We start from the raw sequence: 21,086 nt of genomic DNA, 5'->3' as shown, positions 1-21,086 counted from the left end.
CGATGCAGGGCTTGATCCCAGGACCCTGAGATCATGACCTGAGCTGAAGGCAGAGGCTTTAACCCACTGAGCCACCCAGGCGCCCCAGGAACCTGAACTTTTTATTTCCTTTCCAAGTGATGTTTATGCACACACAAAGCTTAAGGAAAAGTTGGAACATTTTGACTACACAAAAATGCTAAAATATCCAGTAGAATTTTTTTTAAAGGGAAAGAGTATTTTAAACATTAAATGGCTAACTTTCTGCATTTTCAAAGAGTTTACAGAATCAAGAAAATGTTATGAAATTACAACAAAGAATACACAACTTAATTAGCAGGAAAATATTCTCATATCCTACACACTATGATTCTGATAAATCTACCCAATGTTTTCTTCATTTATTTTGGCATTATTTTTCACTTATTTATTAACTGTCTTGTCACCTAAAATTTGTTACCTAGTAAAAATGTGTGCAGTTAAGAACCTTACCCACAGAGTGGTCTGGCATCTGCTCTTGCCTACTGGGAGGTGACTGCCAGGCCCCAAAAAGTCCTGCTTCATGTGAGTATCTTTGCCAGAGGGCTTTGACCACTGGACAGTCTAACAAGGTGATTTATGATGAGAGCTTTGGGTGACCAGTGTCTGTTCTGCCTCTGAAGGAACTAGAGATTGAAGGTATCAGGCCCTCCTGAACTCTGCCCTACATGTCTCTCCCCTTGGCTGATTTTAATTTGTTATTCTTTCCCTACAATCACGAGTATAACAGCTTTCAGTGAGTTCTGTGTGGGCTTCCTGTGAATTACTGAACTTGAAACCCATTGAACATGCAATTGGTGTCACAACTGAGAGCAGTCCTGGGAACTGTGCCTTCTAATTCCTGCAATACCCTTTCAGATCACAAAAGCAAACCACCTTTATGAGTAATTTGCAACACTTTCCCTGACCACTCTATTAAAAGAGCTTCCTAAGCTCAAGCCCATCACTCTCCCCTATCCTCTGCTTTTTCTTCCTACCAAGAATGACTGTCTGGCACTCTATTAAGTCTGTTTATCATCTGTCTCCTCTTCTGTTCACAGCTGAATTTCTGGCACTTTGAACAGCATCTGGCACACAGGAATACAACTAAAATTCGCTGAATTTATGGTGCAAAAACACAATGACAGCATTTATTCAGTCACTCTTTTCTTTTTTTCCCCTCATTTCCCACAGAGCAAGTGCCTCTCTTGCTACCAAAGCAAAGGCAAGACCACACTGAGCCAATTCTCCTTATTCAGGAATAAATATCACATGGGAAATCTATCAAAGGTTGAAGAAACTTTGTAACTACTTTCCTCTCTATGAAATGGAAAGAGCAAAATTAAAGGATAGCCTACACACTATCTTGGCACATTAAAAAAAAAAAAATCACATGCTGGGGCGCCTGGGTGGCTCAGTGGGTTAAAGCCTCTGCCTTCGGCTTGGGTCATGATCCCAGAGTCCTGGCATTGAGCCCCACATCGGGCTCTCTGCTCCGTAGGGAGCCTGCTTCCTCCTCTCTCTCTGCCGGCCTCTCTGCCTACTTGTGATCTCTGTCCGTCAAACAAATAAATAAAATCTTTAAAAAAAAAATCGCATGCTAAAAAGTCACTTCAAACAAAGTTTCACAGAAGACTGCATGAGTGAGGGGCGCCTGGGTGGCTCAGTTGAGCATCCAACTCTTGGTTTCTTCTCTTGCCATGATCTTAGGATGATGAGATCAAGCCCCACATGGAGGTCCACAACCAGCAAGAAGTTTGAGATTCTCTTTCTCCCTCTGCCCCCTGTCCCCATGCTCTCTTTATTTCTAAATATAAAGAAATAGAATATTTAAAAAAAAAAAAAAAAGACTGAATTGGTCAAGACAGTCTCACCTTCCCATCCCATTCTCAAAATAAGATGACTGTCCTTATATAAAACATTATTTAGCAGATCTTCAATGGAATATTACATACTTCCATTGTACTATATCATAGTGCTATCACAGTACAAGTTAGTTATCTCAGCTTGCACCTCAAGATTACCATTTAATTCTTTTGTGCAAAAGTTATTTCAATCAAATGGCAGTTTGCAAAGCACAGTGACTGTCCCAGACTACAAGAGACAGCAAACCAATTCTAAGCTTGAACTTCCCCATTTCCTAGCTTAATATGATTATTAAAGAAATTGAGATTTGAAAAGTAATGTTATAGAAAGTAGAGACAAGATTTAATCATTAGTAAAGGAATACTGCGAAAGAAAATATGTCTTTAAGCAAGTTAAAGAACCAAGATCAGGTTTACATTTAACTTACATTTACATGAAGAATTATTATAAGGAACTCAGTTCAAAATAACTCAAATTTCCTACTTAATCTAAAGTAAACTCAAATTCTCATACACAATAGATAATCCATTGACTATGATTTTAGAGGTCTCTGACTTTAATGCCATACTTCTTAGACTAAGTTCCGTAAACAGATACAGGGTATATAGTCTAAAACACAGTGATTGTTTTGGCCCTAATTTTATCTTCAAAGTCTGGTATTTGGTTTCCTTTTACCAAAGAAGGATTTCATTCAATACGTCTCTCACAGTATATATTCTGAAGAAAAGATGGTGAAGAAAAAATTTCCGCAGGTCTTCAAATTAGAAGACAAATGCTACCAAAAAACTACTCCACGTGGGAAAAAAAAAAGTATATAATGTAGACTCTTCTTTTTATCTTCCTACAGATACTGTTTCACACATCATGTATAAAGTTGAGAAATGAACTGATTTAATTTTAAAAGTCTGCTCTTGTCATTAACAGTTCATGCTAGTCTAGTTTGCTTCAGTTTCTTTACCTGTCTGCTAAGAGGCTGGCTTAGATACACGTGGAAAACAATTGCTTCAGTCAGCAGAATTGTAATCAGGTCATTTGTGTTACAGTAAGAAAGGAAGCAACTACTTTCTAAATCATGACATTTTAGACTCTGTCAGATAGACCGCCAAAGCTCAAGGGAAATTAAAATGAACTATCTAGTTCATTTTCTAGTACTAGTTAGGCTTTCTGCCTATTAAGACCCTAATTTTTAGCTACAACCTATCAAAGAAAACAGTAATCCAAGAGATTTTTCCTATACACAAAGTCGTTTTTACTAGACTCTAATCTTCATTAAGATGGTTTCAGGCAATCAGGAATTTAAGCAAGCTATTTCACATTAATGAGGTAACTAATATCCTAATGATCTTTCTATCTCAAGGCTGAAGCCACAATCCAGAAAACTATCCATTAGTCTTACATATTATTTATGTATTCATATTCCTACAAAAGGCTCAGAATTTTTCTAAGTAGGTACTTTATAATCATCAGACTAAAGATCTGCATGTACACAAACAGGCTAAATTTCCTATCTACTTAACAGTATCATTACCCAGGTTCTTCAATAAAAATAAAGTTTATCAGGTAAAAGAACCTAAAAAGTTTCTCTTGTTGCAATGCTACCAAGAGTTAAATATAGTTCTAGTCACACAATGTCCTGAACAGCGCCAGACTGGCTCTCCAGGCACACTATCTTTTTAAAATTACTGTACACACTGCTGTTCCAAAATGAATCACAGAAACAGTTTCTCCATACACATAAGTCAAATTTGCAATTAGCTTCAAAAGCAGGACTGCCTTAATTTTTTTTTAAGATTTTATTTTATTTTCTTTTGACAGACAGAGATCACAAGTAAGCAGAGAGGCAGGCAGAGAGAGAGAGAGAGAGAGAGAGAGGGAGGGAGGGAGAAAGCAGGCTCCCTGCTGAGGGGCTCGATCCCAGGACCCTGGGACCATGACCTGAGCCGAAGGCAGAGGCTTTAACCCACTGAGCCACGCAGGCGCCCCAGGACTGCCTTAATTTAGGAGCTAGTTCTCTCAGAAGACGTGTCTTACTATTTTATGTTAACAATTTTTTTCTGCACAGAAATTAACCTCAAAGGACAGACCATCCATACCCATATTTTTTGTAGTTCTTCGCCATTTGGCATTAGAATGGATCTTAGTTTTGCCACTACCTTAAAATAGGGCTTTTATCAGTACCACTTTGGTCTCAATTTCAGCTGACTCCCTCAGTTTTTAAGCAACCCAATTTAGAACAGGAATTTAATTTTGAGAGGAAAAATCACCACCATATAATAGAACTTCCTATAGAGTAATATTTTCAAGAGACTCCAAAAAATCATGTTATTAAAAACAAAACAAAAAAACAACCAATCCAGTCACAAAGAATTAAACAAAAAGAGGATTTGTTTAACTAGGTTTAACATTTTATTTTTCTTTTACATTCTTTCTATATGCCTGCCAGTCCTCATTTTCTGGAAAGAGAGAGGAAGCATTAAGGAGAGAAGGCAAAGAGTTTAAAGTTACTTCACAAAATCTCTACTAATCCTAGTACTTTGTGCTCCAGGTAACAGGGACCACACGAAATACTGCAACTGTATTTTTCAGGGTTCTACAACCTCTATACATAAAACCTCTTTTGAAGTACATTCTCCATAGAGAAGTCATGTCAACACACCTATTTATTTTGCATCTTTCCCCAAAAGAAAATGAGATGACAGATTCAAAACAAAATAAAATGGCTATTGGGGCGCCTGGGTGGCTCAGTGGGTTAAAGCCGCTGCCTTCAGCTCAGGTCATGATCTCAGGGTCCTGGGATTGAGTCCCACATCGGGCTCTCTGCTCGGCAGGGAACCTGCTTCCCTCTCTCTCTCTCTCTCTGCCTGCCTCTCCATCTACTTGTGATCTCTCTCTGTCAAATAAAAATAAAATAAAATAAGAAAAAAATTAAAAAAAAAAAAATAAAATGGCTATTTTTATTTGGCTTTTCCTAAAATAGCTTATTGCTTAGGGGTACTTTACACAGGTATTATTTTAAAATTCACAAGCATCCTAGGCTAAGATAGACAAATAATTACACTTGTCTTACAAAAAAGAAATCAGGTGCAAAGAGACTGGGTGAAGCCAGGGTTTGAATTCAGAGAGCAGACAACCGGAGTTTAAAATATGTAAACATTACACTTGTCAGGAAAAATAATGTTAGGGATAGGGATATAAAATGGAACCAAAGGCTAAAGTAGGAAGATAGACTATATATGCCACCAAGAAATGCCACAGCAACTAGAAGACAGTTGTAAAACTAAGCTCTGCTCAAAAGGGTAGCGAGAAAGGAATACTACGCTTCTCCATTCCACTGGCAACAAGGGGTGGAGGCCAACATAAATGACTGGGGATTTTTCACTTAAAAATTCATGTTTAGGAGCGCCTGGTTGGTCACTTGATTAAATATCCGACTTGGTATGGCTTAGGTCGTGATCTCGGGGTGGTAGGATGGAGCCCTGCATGGGGTTCTGCACTGAGTCTCCCCCACCCCAATCCCGTGCTCTCTCAAATAAATAAATCTTTAAAAAAATAAAAATAAAATAAAATTCCATTTTAGTAGATAAGTACAAAAAAAATTTTTTTTAAAGTGAGGAACACAACAAGCTTAAATACAGACCTATAAGGTCCTAGTGATTGGTAGTCCAATTTATGTAAGAGCTGAAGTACAAATAATCTCTCCTGACAACTACAGAAAGCTTCCTCAAGATTTAAGTGTGACGGAGGGGCACCGGACTGGCTCAATCAGATCTCATTCTTGATCACAGGGTTATGAGTTTGAACCCCACGTTAGGTGTAGAGATTAAATTAATAAAAAATTCATAAAAACAAAAAAAGTTTTAAGTATGACTGAGTAGCAGTACAATGTTCTTCTCTAGGAATGTATCTTGAAATTATTAGAGAGTCAAAGAGAAAAACTGATTCAACACCAACTTTGTCCGAAACTTCAAGTCTACATCTAACTTTCATAGCAAGATTAACAGGTTCAACTAATTTCAAAACTAGGTACTTTAAAACTTAATGTTGACACTAGACCTTGAGAAAGCAATTTAAATTTTAAGACTCATGAAATTACAGGTTATCAAACAAGAAAACCATCAACTTGAAGCTACAAGTAACGTTTGTTTCAGAAAGAAAAAAAAAAAACCACTATTGGCTTGGCAGTTCTATTTAAGAAATTTTCCCGTGTTAACAAAGTGTTATTTAATATATAAAGATCTTAGGTAACATTACACTTGTTAAAAACACTATCCTATCTTAATATTAGGTATTATTCCTCATCCCTAAATTGTAAAATCTTATAAGTGCCCTATTATTTCCTCCTCCAATGCATTTCTGAGGCATTATGACTTCCAAACACAAACGACCAAGAAAGTCTTAAAAATACAAGCAAACCCAACCTTAAGAATAAATCACTTTGTTACTCTCTCATACAGCACCTCTCTACAAAAAAAAAAAATGTGTGAAAATTATTTGGTCCAGATAATAAAAACTGTACGAGAACAATTCTGGACTTGAAAGAGGAAGAGTGAAATCATTCGAGCGGTTAAGAAAACAATGGATACAGAATTCAGAAAGCAGTCCAAGATCACCCAATCCAGAACGTCGGTGAGCAGTACCGTATTACTCTTTCGTGTAGAAAAGAACACCACAACCCCCCAAACCCCAAAACACTTCCCATATAACAGAAATAGAAAAAAAGTTTCTGAAGCGAGCCATCCTGCACCAAAACCACGTACCCCAGGTATCATTCCAAGTAATCACGGTTATCAAACTTAAGACACACCGTCTCGTTTTCGACGATCCGCATATGCTTCCAAGAGTCAGTGCGAAGACTAGTTACCGTCGGTGTAAACCAAAGCCAACCTCTATTTAAAAACCAGTCTGCCATTACACCCACCTCTCTAAAAACAAACGCTTGACACATTCCAAGTTAGTGGCTTTTCAAGGGCCCGATCCACCTGAGAAAACATCTATTAACAAGTTCATTAACACTAACACCAGGTTAACTTTCGGTGCATCTCCAAACAAGAGACTGCATTATATTAATTTGCCGGCATTCTAAAGCGCCGAGATCGCCAGTCCTCGTGGGAAATGTCAGGGTCAGTAAGCCCCAGGAGAGCGTCGGTGACCCCAATAAAATCTAGGGCGTGGATTCCCGGCGCCACGTCTCCCCTCCCATCTACACCGGTCCCTTGGGCCAGTGAAGTGAGCTTCCGGAGGGGGCCGCAGGGTGCGTCCGGAGGGGAGGCAGAGGGGCCCGGGGCGGCCAGCTCCCGAGTCCGGTCCTGGAACGGCCCGTCCCGCCGCCCAGGTGGGCGTCCCAGCACGGAGACACAGCCCCGCGGGGCCCGGGACCGGCTACGCCGGACACAGCGCGGACAGGCCGGGAGGGGAGGGGAGGGGAGGGGAGGGGCCGGGCCGCCGGGGCCGCCCCCACCCGGCCTGGCGCTCCCGCATTTCTCCTCTTTTCTCTCACCTTTTCGCACAGCGTCCGCACTTGATTCTCGTTAAGCTGTTTACACTCGTTCAGCTGCTCGACCCACTGGTCCAGCTCCTTGGTGAACGCCTTGTCGTCCATGGCGGCCCGATCCCCTTGCCCGCCGCCTCCCTCCCCCCTCCCCGCCCCTTCCCACCCCCGCCCCGGGCGCCGCTCCCCTCTCCCGCCGCCGCCGCGGCCGCCAGCTCCCAGCGGGAGAGGAGGGAGCGGGGGAGCGCGGCTGCGGGCCCCTCGCCCCGCCCAAGGCCAGCAGGCAGCTCCCGGCGCGCGGCCTCGAGGAGACCCTCGCCCGCCCGGCTGCGCGCTCCGGGAGTGGGTGAAGGGCGCGGGGAGGTTGGCGGGAGTGCAGCGCGGGACTTCGACGCAGCACCTGCCGGACGCTAACCACTCGCCGCCGCCGCCGCCGCCTCCCGCCTGCCGGCCTCTCCCGGCTCTCTCGCCCCTTCTCTCGCTCTTTCTCTCCCCTCCCTCTGGGTTTCCGTCATCGCCCGGGCATTTCCGCCAGGAACAGGCGAGCAGGAGGCGCCGCCAGGGCTCGGGACGCGAGGAAGGGTGCAGCGCCCCCGTGTGGCTCGGCGGATAAACGGCCCCGGGGGAGGGCGCGGAGGACGGCTCTGTCCCCGGCCTCCCTTCTCTATCTTCCTTTCCTACTTGGGGTCCGGCCTAATATCTCTGGTCGTTCCTTCACAGCCTTTTCTCTGGGAACTTAGACCCACCTTAGTCTCCTGCAGTATTATTTCAGCGCTCTGGGGAGGAACTGGCAACATTGTCTCCCCAGAGTCTAGCGCTCTGCCGTAGCAAACCCTCAATAATATTATTTATTTGGTGTATAAATGAATTCTTTCTAGCCTTATCTCTGCCACTAACTAGCAGTGGACCCTAACATCTCGAAGCCTCCCCTTCTTTCTTTTTTTTTTTTTTTTTTTTTAGGTTTTATTTATTGGAGAGAGAGAGAGAGCACTTGAGAGTAGAGGTAGTGGCAGAGGAAGAAGCAGACCATCTCCCCTCAACCCTGCCTCGGGAGGGGGGCGGTGGGAAGCCTGAACCTGGCTGGATGCCAGAACCCTGAGATCATGACTCCAGCCCAAGTCCCTTGGCCAACTGAGCCCTCCCAGGTCCCCCTCTTTCATGATATTTCTGTATAACAATCTGTGTCCCCTCCAGCTCCAGTGTTCTTTGCTGCATTTTCTGCAGAGCTTACTGAATTCTAATGATTTGCTCAAATGTCTCTTGAGCAACTGCTAATAAACTGCCGCGTCCCTTGTAGATCAGGTGCTAAACAGCCGTACTGACTCTATAGAAGGCACACACTACTGTAGCTCAACGCAGTGAGAAGGCAGTAGGCAAGCCGCCTGATCCTGGCTTTGCCAACTTTGTAACTGTGTCCTTGGGCAATCACCAAATCTCCCCCGACTCAGATTCCTCATCTACTAAAAGGGCTCAGTAAGGCCTACCTTTTCAGGTTATGAAGAAATATTTTGCAAGTGCCTATCCAATAGGACAGCATGCCTTATGCCTTTGGGCAATAGTTGCAGAAAGTTTTCGAAGGTGGGATTTGAGCTGACTTTTGAAACTTCTTCCCAGGCAAAATCTTGAAGTTGAATGAAAAAGAGGAAAAGTTGCAAGGAGGTTTTTTTGGTGCTGTTTTTGTTTGTTTGTTTGTTTTGGTAGAGAACACGTGTGAATGGTCTGCAAAGCTACTTTATCAAGAGAAGTAGGTCATGTGGTGGGAAATGAGGTTGGAAGACATCTTGATATCAAGTGACTTGTAAAACCAAGTGAAGGACAAAACAGGAGCAACAGTAGAGGGAGAGAGAGAAGCAGGCTGCCTGCTGAGCAGAGAGCCTGATGTGGGGGGCTGGATCCCAGCATGCGGGGCTTGATCCCAAGTTGTGGGGCTCAATCCTAGGTTTTGGGGCTGGATCCCAGGACCCTGGGATCATGACCTGAGCCAAAGGCAAACGCTTGACTATCTGACCCACCCAGGTGCCTTTGGTCAAAGAATTTTAAAACCACTGACTACAGCAGATCCTACATGCCTTAAAATTACATGTTAGATTTTGTTCTTATACAACTGACTAGGTTCTTTTAAAATATATAAATGTTGATAATTTTTCTTGATGTAAATGGCTTTGTGTCGTTAAATTATATGAAATATGACTCATTTAAATTTTGTAATGTATTCAGAAAGTTATATGCTGCATTTAAAATTATACATTGTATTGTTCTAAAAAAGATTCTTCTATACCACCATACTTCTCAAAAAATAAACAAACACCTTTACTTCTAGTTTAAAAACTTTCTGATAATTGGAAGGTGAAGTTAGTACTATTGAATTTGACAAAGAGAATTCTGTGTCAGAATCTCCATTAGTAATGATGAAATTAAAATGACAGCGTCAGGGGAACCTGGGTGGTTCAGTTCGTTAAGCACCAGACTCTTGATCTCAGCTTAAGTCTTGATCCCAGGGCTGTGAGTTCCAGCCCTGTGTTGGGCTCCATACTGGGTATGGAGCTAAGAAAGAAAGAAGGAGAGTAAGAGAGAAAGAAAGAAGAGAGAGTGAGAGAGAGAAAGAAAGTCAAATTGGAAATGCTTTATTTGAATTTAAAACTACAAATCACTACAAATAAACTATTAATAAAAAGATCATAGTTCTTTTCATTATGATTTTGACACCATAGTTTTCATTCCAAGCAACACTGGTTCAGTAGAGATTGCTAGTAATCTAGCTAATATTCACTATACAATTCTGTTTGGAGTAAAAAACAAAAATGCCCTGCTTAAAAAATTACATAAGAGTGGTCAGGTGGTGTAATTCTGCAAAAGAGATGTAAATAGAAGTAGCTAAGGGGCTGAACCAGAAAGGTTGTTAAAGGGAGTAAACTTAAAATCCTCTTGCCTAGAACTCATTGTAGGAGATGGAACAGCTGTTTGAAGCCACTAGAAAAATGCAAGAGGCTCAAGACCACATGTTAAGGATAGCTAAGAAGAAAGATAAAAAGAACTTCGGTTCCTTATGGCAAGGCAAAACCAGAATAGCTGCTCTGGACCGCCTACCTCCAGGCTTATTATGAGAGGAAAACCCCCTCTTTGTTTGAGCTTCATTTGCTGGTTTTGTTACATCTACACACAAACCTGACTGATACATTCAGATACTATTCATTATTTGCTTTGACTAAAGGATAGGTGGAAAATAGACTGATTTTTTTTTTTTTTTACAATTAGGTTGAGCAATTTTTCATATTTTTTGACATTTATATCATGTGTGTGAATCAAGTGCTCATTATTTCTTGAGTTTCTCACTTCCTCAGTACTGATTTATAGGCTGCCTGAGATACCCATTTCAAATATTTAGCACAGTGTGTTACTTGGATACAAAAATGTTTAATTTTATTTTTAAGAAAGAAATGTTTTATTTTTAAGACTTTATTTTGTGTTAAATATTTATTTATTTAATTGAGAAAGAGAGAGAGACAGAGAGAGAGAGACAGAGGAGAGAGAGGGAGCACATCGGGGAGGGGGAGAGAGTCTTGGGGTCAATCCCACAACCCTGAGATCATGACCTGAGTGGAAATCAAGAGTCAGATATTAAACTGACTGCATCACCCAGGTGCCCCTTTTATTTATTTTAATTAAAAAAAAATGTAAAGTAATCTCTCCACCCAACATGGGCCTTGACCTCACAACCCTGAGACCCAGAGTCACATGCTCCAATGACTGAGCCATCCAGGTGGCCTCATTATAACCATTTTTAAGCATACAGTTCCATAGCACTAAGTACATTCACAATGTTAAGCAACTCTCCCCACTATCATCTTCAGAACTTTTTCACCACCCCAAGCAGAAACTCTGTAACAATTAAACAATAATCTCATTCCCCCTAATATACCTATACCTTTTTTTGAAAAAAATATTTTATTTATTTATTTATTTGACAGAGAGACATCACAAGTAGGCAGAGAGAGAGGAAGGGAGCTGAGCAGAGAGCCTGACGCGGGGCTCGATCCCAGGACCCTGATATCATGACCCAGGCCGAAGGCAGAGGCTTCAACCCACTGAGCCACCCAGGCACCCCTACCTATACCTTTTTAAAATAATGTTTAGTTATTTGTTTCAGGAAGAGAGTGTGTGTGCACATGGAGGAGGGGCAGAGGGAGAGAGAGAGAGGGGAAGCAGACTTCCCTTGAATGTGGAGTCTGCCAGGAGGCTCTATCTCATGACCCTGAGATCAGGACCTGAGCTGACACCAAGAGTCTTCCGCTTAACAGACTGAGACACCGAGGTGCCCCTACATATACCTTTATGTATTATTTATCATAAGCTTTAGGAGAGCCCTTCCCCTGACAGCTTAGGAACATTTGGTGCTTATTCTAATACTTTTGAGTTATCTGGATTCTTCATCTAACTCTAATTTCCATTGATTCTAAGATACTGTGTTTTATTATATTTTTAAAGATTTATTTATTTGAGAGAGAAAGGGAGCCCGGCATAGGACTTAATACCAGGAGTCAGAGATTAAAGGCATATGTAGTTTTCATAAATATTGACAACTTCCGCTCTGTAGACATTGTGCAACTTAACACTCCCACAAACAGTGTAGCAGAGTGCCTGTTTCCCCACAGTTTCTCCAACAGGGTACATGGTCAGTCTTTTAAATTGTGCCTGTATGATAGGTGAGAAATGGTACCTCGATGTATTTTTAATTTGCATTTGTCCTTGTTTCATTTTTCTCCCAAAGTAGGTTACTATGACTGGCATAATTATGAATAATTCCCTAGGTCTGGAGCAGGGATGTATCTTCTGCTGTTTCAAGGGCTCTCCACGCAGTATCTGAACAAAATCGGGGTTTGGTTAACAGCAAAGAAATACATTTCTAACTAGGGATGACTGTTGAGTAGGCAAAGAACAATCTGCTCACTTATGCAAAGTTCACTTATGCATGTTTTCTCACATGAGCCTTCAAGGAAACTAGATGCAAAAATCTAGTGAGTAATTAAGAAATATGCTAGTACATTTATTAGCGTGGATGCTGACAGAAAACATAGGGAATAAATGTCAAGATTGGATGGGTTAAGGGTGCTGGGGTGGCTCAGTGGGTCAAATGTCTGCCTTTGGCTCCCATCATGATCCCAGGATCCTGGGATGGAGCCCCACGTCCTCTCCTCTCTGCTTGTGCTCTCTCTTGCCATCTGTCTCTCTTTCTCAAATAAATAAGTAAATAAAATCTTTAAAAAGAGAGAGAGAGAGAGAATTGGATGGGTTATTATTTGTTTTAAAAATAAAGAATTATTTAAAAATTAGTGTCGAGGGGGGCTTGGGTGGCTCAGTCAGTTAAGTGTCTTCCTTTGGCTCAGGTCATGATCTCAGGGTCCTGGATCAAGTCCCGCGTCGGGATCCCTGCTCCGTGGAGAGCTTGCTTCTCCATCTCCCTCTGCCTGCTGCTCCCCTTGCTTGTGTTCTCTCATACTCTGTCAAATAAATTAATAATGTCTTTAAAAAAATAAAAATGTTGAGGTAAACTCTGAGTCAAGATCTGAAAGCTATGAAAAACTTGAAATTGGAGGCTGGAGGGGCCTCAAGTAATCAAAAACCCAGAGTACTGGGTACAAATAACCAAACAAGGCCTTAGTTGGAGACAGTCTTGTGAAGGACTCTGAACTTCACTTGAGGGGTCTCTGCTAACACCATGTGGTGTCAGAATTGAAGTAAATTGCAACACACTCATTTAGTGTCATGGAATTAATGACAGAACAGTGCAACACATGAAGTTTTAATCTTAATATATCTTTTGACAGGTGAACTTATGACATTTACAGTCATGGTTACAACTATATTTAGCTTATTGCCATCTTAACACTTTAAAAAAGTTAAAGTTGCCATAGTCACATAGTTTTTTAAGTTCATGGATATAATTTATATCTTTTGATAGTTTGTTATGGAAATTAACTCCTCACTTTCTTTTGGTTCTCAGATGCACAGATATACTTAATCCTCTTATTTTATGGTGTATTGTCAAGAAGTTTGTGCAAAATCCTTGGTTCCTTCTTTCATCTTGGATACAGAACCTCATTTCTCTCCCTTGAGGAGTATCCTTTAATGTATTTCACATATATCCTTAAATTATCCGTGTAATATATACAGTATTATGTCTCAAATGCATATAAATATATTTGTATTGTGCTATGCCTTTATTTCTAACTTCACTAAGTGGTGGCCATTATGGTATTAAGTATTTAGCTTCTAACTTTTTAAAAAAAGATTTTATTTATTTATCTGTCAGGGAGAGAGAGTACACGCAGGAGGGCCACCAAGTGGAGGGAGAAGAAGGCTTCCTGCTGAGCAAGGAACCTGATGCGGGACTTGATCCCAGGACCCTGGGATTATGACCTGAGCCAAAGGCAGATGCTTAACTGACTGAACCACCCAAGTGTCCTTAGTTTCTAACTTTAATGTATAGAAGTATTCCATTGTATGAATTCACAGTAGTTTATCTATTTGCCTAATGACATTACTTACCTTTCTGACTTTTCTTTTGAAATTCTGAGGAGTATGAAGTGGTATTTATTATTTTGCATTTCCCCTCTACTAGTTAGTTTGAATATCTCATTGTACAGTTGTTGGCATTTGGGCATCCTCTTCTGTGATTTGCCTATTCAAATAACAGGAGGCTCAATATTCTTGATTTCCAGGAGTATGTTCTATATGTTCTCTAGTTCTGTGTCAAGTAACTTTTCTCAGTCTGTTGAGAAACCCATTTTATTGTCAAATCCATTTTATTTTCCTTTTTGTGATTTTGGGTCTTAAATCATTTCCTACTCTTTGGTCTACATTTTAGTTTATTAACTCTTGGTATAGGTTTGTTCACTATGAAAAACACGGGTCTAGATGAAGAGATAATAATAAATACCAAACTCAAACTGAGAGACATTGTACAAGTTAATTTATAAATGTGTTGAGGTATAAAAATCAAAGAAAGACTGATGAGACATTCTAAAGAGACCTAGCCATGAAATACAACATGTGGTTCTAACCTGGATCATTTTGCTATAATGCCCATTCCTTGGACAAATGGTGAAGAGTACATGGGGGTCTAAGGATTAGCTGGTAGTTGGTATTGGTGTTAATTTCCTGATTTTGATGACTATACTATGATGTAGGAGAATTTCCTTCTTTGCAGGAAACACACTGAAGTATTCAGGAGTGGTGAGGTATCAACTTACTAACTGACCCTTAAATAGTTCAAGAGTAAACGTTTTCCCAACTTTTCTGTAAGTTTGTGACAGTTTAAAAAACTTGTGTTGGGGTGCCTGGGTGGCTCAGTGGGTTAAGCCTCTGCCTTGGGCTCAGGTCATGATCTTAGGGTCTTGGAATTGAGCCCCGCATCAGGCTTTCTGCTCAGCGGTGAGCCTGCTTCCCTCTCTCTCTCTCTATCTCTCGCTTTCTCTGCCTCTCTGCCTACTTGTGATCTTTGTCAAGTAAATAAATAAAACCTTAAAAAAAAAAAACTTTTGTTTTTCATCAGAATCAGGTAGAAGGTAAAACCACTATCCCTTATCTGAAAACAAGGTCATTCTCCATCAGTTGGAGCCCATTTTCCAATTTTTTAAATGGGAAAAATGATAACACACATGCTAACCCCAAATTTCCAGTTTCCTAAAATTAACAAAAACATGATAAATTATCCATGTACAAATAACAGGCTATCATGTTTGAATGTAAAATGCTTAAAACATAGATTTCTGACCACCAAACAATATGGTTTTTATAAACAGTAGCTTTGTATATTAGTTATCTTCTTGGTCTATCTGCAATTCTCTTCAATGTGCTCTCATCCGGGATGATAACATGCACTAAGAAAACCAAGGGCTACACGTGAAAGATAAATGTGGAAAAAAGCCTTTTGGATAAACATGCAATCATTGAGAAAGTTTCACACTGAGAATTAGCTGTGCTATCGAGATACTTATCCTATTTTTGACACCTGGATCACTTCTAAAAATGTCTCTAAATGGTCTATGCATTTGGAATGTCACAGGCTTTTCTATACATCATGTTGTTAAACATTACATCGAGTTTGTGGAGGGACATATTTTTTCCAATATTAATCTGGCTGAACAAACCATATATTTAAAAAATGTGAATCTTGGGTGTTAAAAGCCAAATAACAGGATTGCGGAAATGACAATTAAAATTCAAAGATATATCATCTCATGTTCAATAGGATGACTACTTCAAAAACAAAAAAACCCCCAAAAAACAGTGGGGCACATGGGTGACTCGGTTAAGCATCAGATTCTTGTCTTAGGAAAAAAAATCTTTAAAAAAAATACAATAGCAAGTGTTGATGAAGATGTGGAAAAACTGAAATCCTCTTGCACTGTTGGTGGGAATGTAAAATAGTGAAGCCACTATGGAAAACATTATGGTAGTTCCTTGAAAAATTAAAAATCACAATGTGAGCATGGAGGTTCCCCCCAAAAGTTGAAAATAGAGCTACCTATGACCCAGCAATTGCACTACTGGGTATTTACCCTAAAGATACAAACATAGTGATCCGAAGGGGCACATGCGCCCAAATGTTTATAGCAGCAATGTCCACAATAGCCAAACTATGGAAAGAATCTAGATGTCCATCAACAGATGAATGGATAAAGAAGATGTGGTGTATATATATACAATGGAATACTATGCAGCCATCAAAAGAAATTAAATCTTGCCATTTGCAACGATGTGGATGGAACTAGAGTGTATCATGCTTAGCAAAATAAGTCAATCAGAGAAAGACAACTATCATATGATCTCCCTGATATGAGGAAGTGGAGATGCAATGTGGGGGATTTGGGGGGTAGGAAAAGAATAAATGAAACAAGATGGGATCGGGAGGGAGACAAACCATAAGAGTCTCTTAATCTCACAAAACAAACTGAAGGTTGCTGGGGGGAGGGGGGTCGGGAGAGGGTGGTGGGGTTATGGACATTGGGGAAGGTATGTGTTATGGTGAGTGCTGTGAAGTGTGTAAACCTGGCGATTCACAGACCTGTACCCCTGGGGCTAATAATACATTATATGTTTATAAAAAAATAAAAAATTTCAGAAAAAAATCACAATGTGTTTCAGCAGTAACACTTCTGGGTATACGTCCAAAATAATGAAAAGCAGTCTTGAAGAGTTATTTGTGGATCAATATCTATAGCAGTATTATTCATAATAGCCAAAAAGGGGAAGCAACACAAATGTTCATGGGATGAATGAATAAACAAATGAGGTATATACATATAGTGGAATACTATGCAGCCTTAAATAGGAAATTGTGACACAGGCTACAACATGAATGGACCGTGAGGCCATTATGCTAAATGAACTAAGTCAATCAAAAAAAAAGACAACTATTGTAGGAATCTATGAGATATCCAGAGGAGTCAAAATCAGAGACAAAGTAGAATGGTGGTTGCCAGGGACTGGAGAGAGGGAAAGGGGAGCTGTTTAATGAGTTTGGAGTTTCAGCTTTGCAGAATGTAGAAGTTCTGGAGATGGGTGGCATTTTCTTCAAAATCGATTCTGTCACCACTTTTTCTCTTCAAATGCTATGCTGAAGCTTATTCTGCTCCATACTCTTTATGAAGAGGCAGGCTCTCTAACTTCCTCCCTCTCTTAAGACCATTTACTTCTGTGGTAATTTCCTGGGCCTATACCCACCTTCTTAACTTTCTCACAGATCAACTATATAAAATTAATGTTTCAAATATGTCATCTATTGAAAATGCATCTATTGAAAATGCACATACAGGGTGCCTGGGTGGCTCAGTGGGTTAAGCCACTGCCTTCAGCTCAGGTCATGATCTCAGGGTCCTGGGATCGAGCCCCGTTTCGGGCTCTCTGCTCAGCAGGGAGTCTGCTTCCCTCTCTCTCTGCCTGCCTCTCTGTCTACTTGTGATCTCTGTCTGTAAAATAAATAAATAAAATCTTTTTAAAAGGAAAAGAAAAGAAAATTCACATACAGCCTGCTGAACCAGCTGTGTTACTTTTGTTATCTTTCACTAATTTTCAGGGCAAAATATTGAGACAGACAAAAAATGAAGTTTTTCTCCCTGCTTTTTGGGTTCTTGATCTAGGAACCTACAATAATGGAAAAAGTTTCTCCTATAATGTCTGGTAAGCACCCATCAAATGGCAAAGTAAGAACAATTTGTTAGTGAATATTTTATCCTGCCCCTTTTAGACGTCAGAATAAAAAAAAATCCAAAAAAGATTTAAGAGTGGGGATGATAATTTATTTTCAAAAAAGACAAAATGAAAATCCATTCCACTCAGTAAAAATATACTCCAAGTTACAAACAGCAAATGTATATTAAGCTTCTTCTGTTGCTCAGCCCAGCAGTGGACATTTGGAAATGAAGTGTCAATGAGGTATTTCTGGCTTGAAAGCAGCTTACAATCTTTGTTAAGAGCAAGCAAGATATCTCACGAAGTGAGATAATAATGTGAGAGATGCTCCCACTTGGTGTTAATAGGTTTTAAAAGAAGACTATATAATCCACCGCACTGGAATCTAGGAATACTTGTAAGAGTAAGGCAACTCTAAGTTGAGTCATGAACAGTCTTTGAGTTATACGTGTTGAAAAGTTGAGAGGTCTTTAGCTAGAGGAGTCACATGTGATCACGACCTAAAGCATTCCACTGACATTATGTGTGTGGGTGTATGCCTTATGGAGAAGTAAAAGGAATACATATCACACCCCATCTCCCATGGAATAATTAAAGTTGATGAAGAGAAACAATAGATTTTATACTCTAGGCAAGGCCTCAATGTAGAATAGTAATTTGGCATTATCCCTTGGCCGAACACTTGGTTTAACACAGGAGTGAAAGGAAGTACCAGCACATCCCATAGAACATATCCCTGGTTGAAGGATTCCTGGTAGGATTCTTTTTTTAAAAATTGTGAAATATACATAACAAAATTTATCACCCTATTTTTCAAGTTTACAGTTCAGTAGTTTAATACTTCATTAATATTCAGACATGGTTTCAAAACACTTGGTTGGGAATCTGTGGACTAGGGGTCATTAACTACCTGATTTAGTAGAACTCCCAACATGAAAAATACATTCACTTCTCAATACAACTAAAATAATCCTAGCCAAGGACTGGAATTATTGGTATGTACACAGCAACTATCTTTTAATCAAACATGCAAAAATATTAAATTATTGTTTTTTGCATATTCTATTATATTCTATAATTCAGATTTTAAAAGATTATATATTAGGTACCATAAATTGATGTCTGGAATTTAAGCAGCAAGTGGCATGTCAAAGAGAAAATTAAGACAGATCTTACATTCTTTTCACACTAACAATACTGGAAACTATTACCTAATGTTCACAAAGATGAGTTGAGGAATAAAAATATTATATGGCCTTCTGAATGAATGCATTATAAAATAAGCAAAGAATGCTTCCCTTTATGGGGCTGATTAAAGATTAGTTTATGCACATGCAGAGAATAGCATACTTTTAGCACATGTCAGATGTTCAATAATTGCCGCCTGAATGTAAGTGTAATCTTCAACCAAATAAGCTCAATTGACTGAACTAGCTTTCTTACAGATGTTCATATTAAAAAAAAAATTGTATCCGTCATAGATATAAGTTATTCTTACCTAATAAAGGAAAATAGATTTTAAAAATGAAAGTAGTTATAAATCTTAGGATATATGCAGTTTCCTGTGACAAATTAGAATGCAGTGTATTATGAGCTTAAGCGTTCCGTAGAATATTTCAAAGAAGGTTTCCTGTAAACACCAGAGAGATTCTTAAATGGTTACAAGATTCAGAAATAAGAAGGTATTAATAAAGCAAGCAGCAGAGCTTACTGCTCAAGAAATAAGGATTTTGGTCTTAGAAAATTTTCCTGTCTTATTCTCTGAGCTCTTTTAATCTTACTTTTATATTGCATTACTAAGCAACCTCTTACTTTCTTGGTTTCATTAACTAGGAATCTGTAGTCACAGATCTTACAACTGTACTCATCAGAATTTGAAAAATGTCTCATAAAAATAATTTAATTTTCTTCCTCCACAATCTATTTCTCAAACTGTATGGACAACTGGAAGTTTATCATGGCACTCAAGCACTGTCAAAATTGTACAAACTGAAATCAAACTATGCCTGTAAAAAAAACTCCTTTAATAGTTTTAAAATACCACATATGCCTGGACATTTTTTCCTCATAAAATTATATCCATCAAAAAAAAGTATGGGAACTTACTCTATTAAAACCTCAGATTACACAAAAAAAATGTTTTGGGGAAAGAAATTACCCCGAAATGACCTCAGTGAAAAGAAATTTTGGATATATATAGAGAGATTTAAAAAAGCATACACCTCAAACAACTTAAAAAGATGATATTCTTTGAAAAATTTTGTCATAGAATTCAAAAAGCCTCTACTGATGACAGATATTGATATCAAAGATGCATGACAGGATACAATCAATCATTCTACAAAATGAGTTAAAATTTTTTTTTTTTTTTAAATTTAGGGCTCCTGGGTGGCTCAGTCCGTTAAGTATCTACTTTTGGCTCAGGTCATGATCCCAGGGTCCTGAGATGGATATGCCAGGCTCCCTGCTCAGTGGGGAATCTACTTGTTCCTCTGCCTCTGCCCCTCTCCCTGCTCATGCTCTTTCTCTCGTGCTGTATCAAATAAAAATTAAAAAAAATTTATTTACAGAGAACATGCGAGCAGTGGGCAGTGGGGAGAAGGGCAGAGGGAGAGGGAGAGAGAGAATCCCAAGCAGACCCTACACGCTGAGAGCAGGGCCCAATGTGGGGCTCCATCTCATGACCCAGAGTTCATGACCTGAGCCTAAAACCAAGAGTCGGATGCTTAACCAACTGAGCCACCCAGACATCCCATTAAAAAAACAATTTTATAAGTCAATCAGAGAAAGACTTTTATCATATGATCTCTCTGATAGGAGGAATTTGAGAGGCAGGGCAGGGGGGTTGTAGGGAGTAGGGAGAGAGAAAAATGAAACAAGATGGGATCGGGAGGGAGACAAACCATAAGAGACTCTTAATCTCAGGAAACAAACTGAGGGTTGCTGGGGGGCTGGGGGCGTAGGGATAGGGTGGCTGGATTATGGACATTGGGGAGGGTGTGTGCTATGGTGAGTTCTGTGAATTGTCTAAGACTGATGATTCACAGACCTGTACCCCTGAAGCAAATAATACATTATATGTTAATAAAAAGCAATTTTAAATATTTTTATATCACATACAGATGTATCTCCAAAAGATTATATATTTAAGTTCACTAAAAAACGGTTTTGGGAATCTCCTCATTGTGAAAATGAGGGGTATAGCCTTGTATGTGGCTAGATCCAGAACTTAGGTTTCACAGGTACTTCTTAAATATATATATATATATATATATAAATGGAAGGCAGAGTGATATAATTAAAACATAAGAAAATATAAGTTAATTTGATTACCTCCCTGATCATCTCAGCTTCTGTATCATCCTGTCATTCTCTGTTCTAATACTTTATTTTGTTTTCCGTATTACATGCATGATGTGAAGGGAATCACTTACATATACATTACTTATCCTCTTGAATGGCATGAGAACTGCATGAATGTAGGGACTCTGGCTGTCCTGTGGAACTCCAGGAAGTAGGGAAGTTTGTAGAGTGGGGGGAA

General features: G+C 39.6%; 1 protein-coding gene across 1 annotated transcript in view; it reads right to left on the bottom strand.

Moving 5' to 3' along the window:
• PPP2CB (protein phosphatase 2 catalytic subunit beta) overlaps positions 1–7,848 on the bottom strand; it is a 37,041-nt gene extending 29,193 nt beyond the window's left edge. The window contains exon 1 of the mRNA XM_082715112.1: positions 7,361–7,848. Coding sequence (XP_082571238.1) covers positions 7,361–7,462 — 102 coding nt within the window. The 5' untranslated portion in view covers positions 7,463–7,848. The remainder of the gene's footprint in view (positions 1–7,360) is intronic.
• Between the last annotated feature and the right edge of the window lie 13,238 nt (positions 7,849–21,086).

This window comes from Mustela nivalis (assembly GCF_964662115.1).
Source record: "Mustela nivalis genome assembly, chromosome: 20".
NCBI lineage: Eukaryota > Metazoa > Chordata > Mammalia > Carnivora > Mustelidae > Mustela > Mustela nivalis.
This window is presented reverse-complemented; position numbering and strand designations above follow the sequence as displayed.